The 13097-nt window shown below is 34.1% G+C and overlaps 1 protein-coding gene across 1 annotated transcript in view; it reads right to left on the reverse strand.

Moving 5' to 3' along the window:
* Positions 1 to 1797: 1797 nt before the first annotated feature.
* LOC134534510 (odorant receptor 9a-like) overlaps positions 1798 to 13097 on the reverse strand; it is a 42014-nt gene continuing 30714 nt past the window's right edge. Inside the window, exons 7-8 of the mRNA XM_063372988.1 lie at positions 4977 to 5132; positions 1798 to 2225 (exon numbers count right to left, since the gene is read on the reverse strand). Coding sequence (XP_063229058.1) covers positions 2169 to 2225; positions 4977 to 5132 — 213 coding nt within the window. The 3' untranslated portion in view covers positions 1798 to 2168. The remainder of the gene's footprint in view (positions 2226 to 4976; positions 5133 to 13097) is intronic.

The raw sequence follows: 13097 nt of genomic DNA on the forward strand, positions 1-13097 counted from the left end.
TCAATGTGGGCATGGCACGGCTTGATGAATGCTTCACCTCCTAACCCTTGTTATACATTACTTGTAAGGGTCTATAGAATACAGTAGAACCCCGATTATCCGTGACTCGATCATCCGATTCGCGGATTAACCGCGATTTATGTCCATCAAGTTCAATTTTTAGTTACATATAACCAATGATTCAAAATGTATGTAAATGTTAAAATACTTTGCAAAATGTATGTTGGTCAAAGTACTTTGACTCAGTTATGTTTATATACACAGAAAGTTAAAAAAAAATACTAGTACATACATACGTATGTACATAATATTTTTGTGTTCCATGTTACGTGAATAGATTATACACTGGTGCGCTATTCCACGTCCGCATGACAGGACTGTACACTCCCGCGCGCAGCACGGCGCCGTGCCACAGAGATTACCCGGCGCATGGAGACAGTCCATTCCATTAGTGAACGTTGTAGAAGCGTGAAGGTGGTGATAATTTTATGTATTGTAACAGTGATCTGCATTCCGACGGATTATACCGTTGAACAAATGAACAGAAAAGAAAGTGAGTGGTACTGTCCATCGACAGCAAAACAAAAATTATAGAAAGATTTCAGAGTGGAGAAACGATTGCAAACTTGTGACTGAGTTTAATGTCGGTAACACAACAGTGCGCGACATCATAAAAAATCGCGAAAAAATCCTTCAGTTTGCTTCACAGGCTGACACTTCAAGTGGATTAAATAAACACAAGACGATGAAAGAATCCACATTTAGCAGCTTGGACACTTGTTTGTTTGAATGGTTTCAACAATTTTATCACAGCAGACGTAATTTTTTTAAAAAAACTAGGCTTGACAGAAGAACCATTTTCCTGTTATATTACTTCTCCGTTATTTTATGAGCACCGACTGTACGGAAGTGTGTGTGTTGCAACTAGTGCTTGGCACGCAAAATAAATTCAGCCTATCACTTGCTGACGCGGCGCAGTGTTACGACGGTGTTTGTTTATTTCAAAACTCAGCTAAGAGTGAATGGAAAATATATATAACGACCCCTCACGGTTCCCGAGATTAGGGTCGTTATAGAGAGGTGGTCGTTATAAGATTTCCGACCCATCTGCAACACTAAGTCATAATAGGCGGTTTTTGCACTAATTCCACGTTCAGCAAGCTAAAAATAAAAAATCTAACATTTGAAATTCATATAAATAAAGGGGGATAAAAACACCGTGAATTATACGAAACAGAGACACCGTTTCAAAACCATCAAATCAAGTCTCAATGCACTGGTATGAAAAATCTTATCTCGAAAAGAATTTTGAAGGCAGTCGTTCTGTAAAACAATAACCAGCCCGATGGTGTTACTGACAACAGAGCAATGAGCTAAGTGTGGCAGCGTCGCTTACGCGCAATGAAAAGAATGCGTGACCTTGGCAGCTATCAGCTGTCTTGGGCCCTCGGACTGGCGGGCGGCTAGTCACACACCTCGGTGCAACAACGACTCGCGTGCCCACGTCTCCGCACACGAAAGACTTAAAAACCACTGCTGCCCAGCACTAAGCAGTCCGCTTCTATGTCAACAACGCACACGCACACAAAGCATGTGTATATATGTAATCTCCGAATGTCCACAGATGGCTGTCTGTGGGCTAATGACCTTTGAGGCAAGCATGACTCGGCTAACCGCGATTTTCGTTTATCCGACTCACTCGTCCCCTTCATTAACACGGATAATCGGGGTTCTACTGTATCTGTAGACAAAAATACATTACTTTTGCTTCTAAACTTTAGATATTGTTTTGCATCGCACGAGAATCGTATAACCTACAGAACGGAAATGTGAGTTTTGAAAACAGACATTGTCACCTGCGGAAAAAATGAAGTTTCCAAAGTTAGATACCCTAGGTGTCATTAGAGTACGAACAAGTACAAAGTTGCAACATAAAACATTGGGTCATAAATATATAACAAAATAGGTGCATTGTTTAAATTCAATGCCTCTCTGACCAAACAACTTGTTACAACCTTCGTGAAATTTAGTGGATCTAGATCAACTTAGAGTGACTGTGTAATGTGCATTTAAATTATCTTTCTAGAAATGTAAATAAATAGTTCCTATACAATTCCTGTTCAACTATTTTCCTAATTTTATTTGGTGGTGTCCCTTAATCTTCCAGTTCAAGGCGTAGTAAGTTTTTTCAGCAAGGTGTAATATGAGTAAGCTGCTTGCACAAGCTGCAAAAAATAAAAAAGTATAAGTTATTAGAACATGACGTACAGACCCATAAAACAAAGTACATACTTATGAAAATATTTGGCATTAATATGACTAAAATCATGTTTGCTTTCACTCGCTATCCATAATAAATTATATGTATAAACACACACAATTTATTTTTATATTTATTGAAGCATGGGCTTTTTTTTTTTAGCATTGTATAGGCCTTGCACATTTAAGAAGTTATGAACTTGATGTCAACTATTTTACTATTTTCCTACACTTAATACTAAAAATTTTCAACATTGTATCGGACTTAGTGTAAGCCCATTACTGTATTATTTTCTTTTTTCTCACTTTGTTTAGATTTGCTGTCAGAATCTAAAATTGATATGTTCTTCTTTTAGGACATTTTTTTAGTAAGAATTTCATATTTGAGCGCTCGCGAAATATATTATTAATTTTTATGAAAATATAAAAATGGGGTCTGGAAAAAGCTGCGTGACTTTGCATTTTTCTTGAGAGATTCGGAAGCATAGTTTCTACTGAACTGCCACATGAAAATATGCACTAGATGAGAACATTTAAAATAATGCCTTGAAACATTAAAATAATTATCTGTAAAAATAAAAATATTCCCACTGCTTGAGTAAACAGTCAATGACAAGACCAGCCGCATCACAGTCCACGAGGTGCATCATGCTACAGACATCGCAGCCAACATACTCTCAATGAGTAAAATCACAAGCAAAGGAAATACTGTGATTTTTCATTAAAAAATGGAGATAAAATACCGAATTCAAATGATGAACTGATAGCCTTGGCATCATTGAAAAATTAGAGATAATAATATGAGCACAAATAACATACGTGAAGGGTCAGATAGTTTTCCGAAAGCTAACCGATTTACGAGTAAAAATAGGCTAACGTTAATTTTACAATAAAATTAAATGGTTTGCAAGCATTAAAGAAAAATAAGTTGTATTTGTAATGTAATGAATGTAATTTGTTTACCAACGTTATGTTCATAAGGGGTTTAAAATGGATGAACTTAATAAAAAATGTATATGTTTGAATTTAACGAAGCTGATTGGGTTTATATAATAAACATACTAGAACTACAAACTTATCTACGCCATTTCCTAAAATTACACCTCTAATGGCCCGTCTACAATAGCAATGTCCTAAACTGTGTCCGAAGGACACTCGTCGCTGATTGGTCCAAGTGACCCTCTGACGTCATGCGCTATAGCGTGTCTCATCCTTAAATTGCAGTGTGCATTTAAATAGGCATTTACTTTTTCTTTCCAATACACGATTTCTGTCACTAGCGCTGTCCTCGTTTCGATGTGCTTCGTTGCCAAATCTCGCACAACAGAGAGCACAAGCTTTCTAAACTACCCTAGAGAACTGATTTCCACAGTAACAAAACAAAGTCAAAATTGAGTAGATATATTAACTAATCGAAAATTCCTACCCGGACTGTAAGCAACCGATGAAATTGTCGATGCCATGAAGACGCAGAAAATATCAACAATGCAAAAGCCCGTTTCATATATGTCCATATCCCACACAAACCGTGCGTTTTCTCAGGCCCATAAACTATCTCTATACAAAACATTGATCCGTTGCTTCGTTGCTGCGTAAAAGAATATTTATAATATTAGTAAAGATTTAAAAGTAAATTTGAAATTATAATTTTGGAAATTCATTTTAATGTATTATTACATCACGATCATCATTTGATAATAATTGAAGATTAAAATTGTTCTTCTTTTGAGCACAGCACAATTTATGGTATTCCTTACTATTTATGGGGACGGATTGCTACAAATAGTTACTACTGTGAGATAATAATTGGTGTTTATCAATCAATTATTTTTTATGCGTGACCTATTAGCTCTCGGTACACGGCTTTTGGTAGGAGTAATTTCGTTAATTGAGCGGAAGTCATGTGGAACGGCAATGTGTATCCACTGTGCTGCCATCTGTGGCGGATGTAACAAACCAAAGCTCACAAGGCTGAAGTGAAACTTTATAGCATTATCTGTTTAATGATTTTTTACAAGATGGGCAGTGTTTTAATAAAATTCCTTGTTGAAAATCAGATCCAAAGCCGGGGTTTAGAATTATTTTTCAAATCTTTTAGGCTTTTATCGGAGCCGTTTCATTATATAGTTTAAGATTTCGCTCTGCAAAAGGAATGATCTCATAGTTGACGTAGCTCTTCTGGCAATCAATCCTAGCGGCGGGTGCGGAAATTACATGTGATTCGCGTCCAGAAATTTAGTTGAAAACACTATTTGCGTGTATCTAACATGCTGCGCATTAATTTAAAGAATTGTGCGTTAAATGTCGTGTCCAAGTTTCGTATTATAGGTGTATTTGCAACATGAGAATACATGAATATGCTCGTTACCGATGTTCGATGTTACACATCTTTGGCGAGTACCTACTGAAAGACACGCTCACGATTTTTTTTTTTTATGTTAGAATGACTTCAACTGTGGTAATAGTGTCAATAAACACAAATTTAAAGTCTTTAAAAAAAATACTAAACTTATTTTAACTAAGGTGGTACCATATTATAAAATAATTTTTTAATGTTAACAAGCCTGGTAACAGTAGTCACCATTTACTCTGTACTGCAATCTAAGTGTGAGACAGATTATAGCAGCTTTATTCGCCAGTATTCTGCTCTAGGAGAGCAAAAAAAGCCGGTGTCTAGCATAAAAAGCAGATATTGTTATTGGCTGAGTAGCACTTGCCCCAGCGAAAGTCTCCAACGAGAGGATGCCAAACCAGCCAGTCTTCATGACAATGGGCTTCTGAGCTCGGCTCATGATCAGCACCAATGTTCTCTTGCAATCCCCGCTGAAGTGGAACCAGTTGCAGAAATATGCCATTTGGCTGACTTTCGTGCTCTGCAACACAATTGTTTAGCATTGTTCATCGTTTTACAATACAATTACCATTCACCCGAAACTTTGCGTTGTTGAATTATTTCACATAAATTTTAAAAAACTGAAAGACATAAAAAATAGCCATATCTTAATAAAATCATAATTATAACAATGAGGTTTTATTTTTGGTCGTCTTAACCGCATAACTACCAGGTCTTCAGTTATCTTTCGCTGAAAGCTCCTTTATCTTCCAATAAATCAAGGTCTTTAATAATTATAAATTTATATGTCAGCCTATTCCTTTTAATTTATTTTTTTACAATTAATTTTTAAAATTATTATAATAAATAGATAATTAGCAATGAACCTTTTTTTACGTTTACTTTTTACTATTCAAGTCATCCATTAACTGTCTTAAACTTCACACATTAAAAATTTCAGTACTACATAAAAACTACATGCATAGAGAATAGGCATGACTAAATATAAGAAAATTTTCCTTAATCATTAACTAATACAATTATATCCTAACATACCTGTACATTAATTAGTAGTTAAGGCAATACATATTACATTTTATATTATCTGTCAAATAGAAAGTTTTTGGTGTGGACATTATATTATGTTTTAATTTTAGTTAATTACAACAAATATAAACCTGAACAAATGGTGTTCAATCTAGAATGACTGTGTAAAGTATTACAAAACATTTCTGCACAAGAGATTAGCATACATTAAACGTATACCCTTATAAAACTACATACTAAGCAATACCATATAACTGACTAGAATTTTGCTTAGTTCTCTTGGAAATAATAACATATTAAGTCAATATTAATCACATATGATCAAGACTCAGCATATTAATTGACCATAAATGTTTCAGTTTAATGTCACAATGCTTTAAACATTGCAGTTTTGTTGCCTGTATGTCACGTGCAATTTTATTAAACCACTAGCGACCCGCCTCGGCTTTGCACGGATGCGATCTACTAATGTTGCGTTATTTAGATTTTGTTGCGAGCAATTTTTAAATCTGTGATACCTACCTTGCTAATATATTCATTTAAATTATATGGTGTACAGGTCAATTTTGATCTAAATTTTATGCCGAACGTATCTAAATTTTTTAATTGAATAAGTATTCTACTATGTCGGTGAGAATAGCTTCGCAAATAACTTATTATTTTTTTAACTATTTCTAAAGATAAAAATGGTTAGTCATTGTGGGTCATCTTAAGAAGCTATAGCAGACTTTTCTGTATCTTTCTAAGACCTACAATTCTGTAGTACATTAATTTGATGTATCAGTCATTTATAAGTCAGCGTAAGCCATATTCGTGCCTTAAAAGCGTATTTTTATGACGATTAAAAAACATCATAATTTCTCTAACTTCAAATCACTACATAGTATAAAACAAAGTCGCTTCCCGCTGTCTGTCTGTCCCTATGTATGCTTAGATCTTCAATACTACGCAACGGATTTTGATGCGTTTTTTTAATAGATAGAGTGATTAAAGAGGAAGGTTTATATGTATAATACATGCATAATATAGTAGAGAAACACTGATAATTTTAGAAGTTTCTAATGTGATGTCGTAAATAAACACATTTTTTTGCGCTTATATTGCAAACGCTGGCTGAACCCTACGAGATAGATCATGTTGTTGATAATTGTTGATTTTCTTTTCTTTTTAGTCGCACGAATAGTAATTAAAATATTTTTTTATTTAATTATCGAAAATCGTAGTTTAAGGTAAGGTATTTAAGTTCAAAAAAGAATTGAATAGAATAGGTATCTTTTGTTGTTGATATTTGTTGATTATCTTTTGTTTTTAGTCTAAATTTATATTTATAACTAGCTGCCCGACCCGGCTTCGCACGGCTATACTAATGGAAAAAAATTAAGCCACATCTCCCATTTACAGTAATGGTAAATAAAAAAAATTCAGTGGAAATTTCTTACAATGCTGTATAATGTACCGGAGAGAAAATTAATTGCACCGATGGTTTCCCGACTCGTGCACGCAACGTACAACTGATGTACCCGTACTTCGCTACGGCAGTCTACAGGCAGATCACTCTTGCGCCGCTCATTATACATGCCCCTCCTTGTGGGTACGCTACTGCCGCGCGATGCCCGTTGCCATGGAGATGCAGAAGGCATGAACAATGCAAAATCCTGTTCTCATGCAGACAAAGTACCCACTGTTTCCTGGTTTTAACCACCCATGGGATCTAATTTTCGGAAAATGTCATCCTGCGTAACATAAGGAACATTACTGTGAAGTTTCAAGTCTGTAAAAAATATATACTTGAAAAAAAGGGCAATAAAAAACAAATTAAACACAGAGAGAGGAAAAAAACAATAGTTTAGGTTTAAAGTGATAAAAAGTATTTAAATACTAATTGAACTCTTATGAGGGTACTGATTGTTTCGTTGTTAATATCACATGGGTGTTTTTTACTTGTATGGGAAAATTAAGAATGATAAGGCATCTAGTGCGTGGCAACAATGTTAATAGCCAATAGGAAATAAACTTCTAGCGCCTGCGGCATTGTCAACACACACTTCGTACGTGTACTGCATGTTGTATCTAACCCCCTCCAACGCATTTGATTGTAAATTGGACTTTTAGTAAGGATCCCTAATGTTATTGATAATATAATATAGCCTATAGCCTTACTCGATAAATGTACTATCCAACACTGAAAGAATTTTTCAAATCGGACCAGTGGTTCCTGAGATTAGCGCGTTCAAACAAAAAAACAAACTCTTCAGCTTTATAATATTAGTATAGATTACATAGTATATTTAGTATCAGCATTGCACCCGTGCGATGCCGGGGGCGGGTCGCTAGTATAATATAAATTTATTATACACTTGAACCTTCCGAAAGACATTCTCTAAATGATTATGAAAACCATATCAAAAACCATTGTGTAGTTTAGAAGATGTAAGCGACTTTGTTTTATAATATTTAGACATGACACATTAATTGACAAAAGTATTGACTATAATATTTCGGGAAAATACTTAAAATTACGGTAGGTTTTTCCTTAAAATAAAAATATTTACAAATTTTTCTCTTTTCTATGCATTATATGTACCTCCATGTTCTTTTTTTTTTTTAGATTTTAAGGCTTTAATAAATGATAATCGTTTCATATTATATACTAGTGCTGTGTATTAAAGACAGGCCATACATACCTAATCATGATTAGTGTCAAACTCATAAATTGCCGAGGTCTGTAGACGTTGAACAATTGCTGTGTGATTCTGGTAAGTAAAAAAAAAAAACTGCAAGCACATGTTGAATTTGGTGATTCATAGAAACGATGAAAATTACAATTAATTTCCTTCCTGCAATTAACAAAAGCGTGCACGCGTGCACACATCTGTTTTCCAGCACAAGTCTTTGTTGGTTGTAAGGCCCTGGCGTTAACTTATCAGTTTTTGAAGTGAAACTTCTTTTAAGCGATTAGGGTTAAGTCAAGGCAATTACGTCACCAGAACGCAAAGGAAAAATCGTAACGATAAAAAATTCCTTTCAGCACAGCCTACAGGCATAGGTAAATTTCAAAGTAACTATTTTTCTTCTGGAAATGTTTTGGAAACTTTATAAACTCTTGGAACATTTTAAGAACTTAATGTACGTAACAACCTATATGTTCACCAATATTCAAAAAAGATAGATTTAACTTTTTATCTTATTCCATGCAGCAAACATATTTTGAATGTTTTTAACTTAATGCATTCAGTATTGAATGTCTTAACAATTTCATATTATGCCTACTAATGTAGTTATGCAATTATTTTTGCCATCCAAACACTATTTTGTTATTTTCACCCCTTGCAGTAATGATTTCTTACATAAAATTTATTCAGATAAATATATTCAAACATATTTAAAAAGTAAAACAAAAATTAACATTTATTCGATAGAGTACATTGTAGGGAAGATTAATTTATTTTCTTATTTAAAGCCCAAGTTTTTTCAACCATTTGCATTAAGGGTTTGTATATTCAAAAATTGTTTCAGACAAAAGATTTCGATAAAAAATTATAAGTTTTACGAACAATTTGAACTGATTTGATAGTGTACCTACTAAGGGAATTGTATGTTTTTAAAAATTCTACCCCTTAGTTTTTCAACCCCTGGCAGCACTTGTTTGTCTAATCAAAAATTGTTTCGGACAAAAGTTTAAGATAAAAATTATAATATTTACAAATAATTTGAACGTGATTGATGTTGTGCCTACAAAGGGAGTTATGATTTTTTTTTTTTGTCCTCCAACCCATTTTTACAACCCCGTGCAGTAAGTAATGGTTGGTCATATTAAAAATTATTTCAAACGAAAGTTGGAGATAATAATCTAAGGTTTTTCAATAAAACAGAACGGATTTAACAGAGTACATGGGACGGAATATATCAATCATTTTTAACTATATCATTTATTTTTCCAAACTCTGCAACAATGGCTCGTCTTATCAAAAATTCTTTCAGAAAAAAGTTTTAGGTAAAAATTATAATATTAACAAACAATTTGAACGGACTTGATAGTGTAACTACTAAGGGAGTTTAGATATATTTTTTAGTTCTACCCCTTATTTTTTCAACCCCTTGCAGCAATAGTTTCTCTAATCAAAAATTGTTTCAGACAAAAGTTATAACTTAGATAAAAATTACAAGATTAATACATAATCTGTACGAATTCGATGTTATGCCTACGAAGGGAGTTATGATATTTTTTATCCTACAAACCTTGTTTTCCCAACCCCTTGAAGTTATGGTTGGTCATATCAAAAACACATTTCGACAAAATATTTTGGTATTACTCCTACGAGTTATAATACTTTCAAACGGATGTGATATTTTCCATATTATGGGAGACACCGATTTTTCTGTTTTTTTTTTTTTAAAAACCTTTCCCATTTTCTACCTCTTTGGTCGGATACTGCCCATTAACGAACTTGACCGAGATTTACCACCACTAGATTTTATGTATCAGTTTGGAAGTGATTTTTGGAAAATTGGAAAATTGTGAATTTTATCGTGTCCGCAAAATTGTGATATTTATACATATACACACACATACATGTGAACTTTTGAGCCTACGGTTTTGGGGTTTGTGTACCACAAAACAAAAAAATCTATATAAAAAATTGGTTGTCTGTAAAGTCGGTTTACGGACGATAGTTTAACGTGACAACGTCATAACAAAACATTGATGAAATGATTGATCCAGAAGAAAAGGAAATATCATATTCGGCCTGAGACTGAGCCGTAATAAGTTTTTGCAACCAAACCATTATATTCTTTGAGGAAGAATTTTTTTTTTATTTGAATCATTTTTTTGAATTATCACTATTTTGTATGGATACAAAGGAGTGAAATGAAATGTACAATTTAATTAATTAAATTTTATTTGCATTCATTCATTAATTCAAATATATTTTTGTTACTATTGAAATGTTGCGTGCGCCGTATTTATTTTTACAAGTACAAAAAAAAATTTCCACCTGCCCGGATTCAAACCGACATCCTTTAGATCGGAAGCTTGCAGACGCTGACCGCATGGCCACGAAGACACACTTGAAAATTGGTAGTTTCAAATGTCATATATATATATATATATATATATATATATATATATATATATATATATATATATATATAATAAACTTTTTTCAGGGTAGGGGAATAATATTATTTCATTTTTATAACACGATTTTACAACAAATACGCATCCCAAATACACCAAACTTATTTATGATGTGTTACAATAGTTTTTAAAACATTGTTCAAAAGATCCCGGGTGTAATTTGAATTATTATGTGTAACTGTAAAACACCATTGTTGGTTCAAAACGTATTTGAATATTCAACATTACTTTTGAATAACCGTACCGATTGTGCTGAAAATCGGTGGACGATCGTTAAATTACATAATATTAATAATTCAAACGACGAAAATATGATTGAAAAGTCAAATCGATGGTTGTTCCAATCGAGTTGGAGAGAGATGCCACGCATGCGTACAATGAGCATGAAGAGAGATGCCACGCATGCGTACAATGAGCAAACAGGACACATCCGTAGTGGGACATCCGTAGTGGGACACTTTTTCGTGCGTGCAGCCGGCGTTCATCGATATATTAGACGTTGTCACGTCAAAAAATTCCGAATGTCGCACTATGGTAACGGCTACAATAGGTAGTATGTATTTGAAATCTACCTAAAAAAAAAAAAATGTTTAAGCTCAGAGCGTATAGATCAGACAACTGTCGGACCCTTCGCAGTCTTTTTGTTGTCATATTTGTAACAATTGTGAGCTTCCATTGTCTACTTAATTACTTCACGTAAAATTCAGATGGCAGCAACAGCGCTCGATGGCATATTTACATTATAGCACACTTGCCTTCTTGCGCACTCGGATACCTGCTCACATTCTTATGCACTTACATATCTGACACTCGCCAGTCGCCTGTACGCTTGTATGCTTGCACGCTGTATAGATACAAGTGTTCCAAACAGGCGTGTACTGCACATTTCATAAACCTCTGGTTCCCACGTGCCCATAATTCCAACAATAATTCTCAAGAGGATCGGACATGTCGCGTCGTGCATGAATGACGACAATATAACAACAATAATAGAACCTGAACGACTTCACAAAAATCGAGGGTGTTGGTTTTGTCGGCTGGATATTTTCATTGCGGAGACATGAATGTGTAGAAATAGTCATTACTGTGTGTTGTTTTAAAAAAAAAAAATTGCAAAATGTTTTTCATAAATAAGGCTTCAAAACAAAAAAAAAAACAATAATTTTAAAAAAATGCTGCAAAATTATTAAATTCACATTAGAAAAAACATATATATATCACGATTATCTTTTACCATTTTAGCATAATAGAATGTTTTAGTAAGTTAAATTTAGCTCAAATTTGTAATCTATTTTTAGTTCTAAGAATTGGTTATCATGAAGTGTATTTAATAATTTTACAGCAACTTTATTTTTTTTTATTTTTTTTTTGTTTCAAGCTCTTATTTTATAAAAAACCGTTTGCATTTTTTTTTAACTATATCCTTTGTCCATTTCTGTACATTTTTGTCTCCACAATGAAAATATTTAGCCGTCAACAAAAACCCCATCGCATCCTGTGAAGTCGTTCAAATTCTATTATTGTTTTGATATTCTCGTCATTCGTGTACGATGCGACCTTCCCAATCCTCTTAAATTTGAACTAATATCGCGTAGGACATACTTGCATTCCAGTTGGTTTTAACGTTTTGAGTTCTTGCCAAGTGTTTTATTCCAGTCAAGAAGGCTTTAAGACTTGTAAAACCCTCTTACTCTGATACGATAGTCAGCTGGAGCATGGGTGGTACAGGCTACGTGCACATGTTGGCGGGAATGACAGACAGAAGCCGACTCAACTAAAGTCCAGACCAGCTATGACGCAGTGATCGGGGTAGCAGGCAATATACCGAAAGTCATTTCACCGAAGTTTCGGAAAAACTACTTTCGATCTAGTGTATTTCGGCCTAGTGCCTTTCTGTTAAATAACTTTCGGTTAAATGACTGTCGGTCAAATGCCTTTCGATCTATTGCCCTTCCGTTTTATAACTTTTGGTCTAGCTCCTTTCTGTCAAATGACTTTCGGTCAATAGCCTTTCGATCTAGAGCCTTTTGGTTAAATGCCCTTTGATCTAGTGCCTTTCGGTTTAATGACTTTCGGTCTAGTGCCTTTCAGTCTAGTGTATTTCGGTCTAATTCATTTTGGTCTAGTGCCTTACGGTCTAGTGCATTTCTGTTAAATACCTTTCGGTCTAGTGCCTTTCTGTTAAATGACTGTTGGTCAAGTGCCTTTAGATCTAGTGCCTTTTGGTTAAATACCTTTCGGTCTAGTGCCTTTCTGTTAAATGACTCGGTCAAATGCCTTTCGATCTAGTGCCTTTTGATTAATTGCCTTTCGGTCTAG

This window comes from Bacillus rossius, chromosome 7 (genome assembly GCF_032445375.1).
Source record: "Bacillus rossius redtenbacheri isolate Brsri chromosome 7, Brsri_v3, whole genome shotgun sequence".
NCBI lineage: Eukaryota > Metazoa > Arthropoda > Insecta > Phasmatodea > Bacillidae > Bacillus > Bacillus rossius.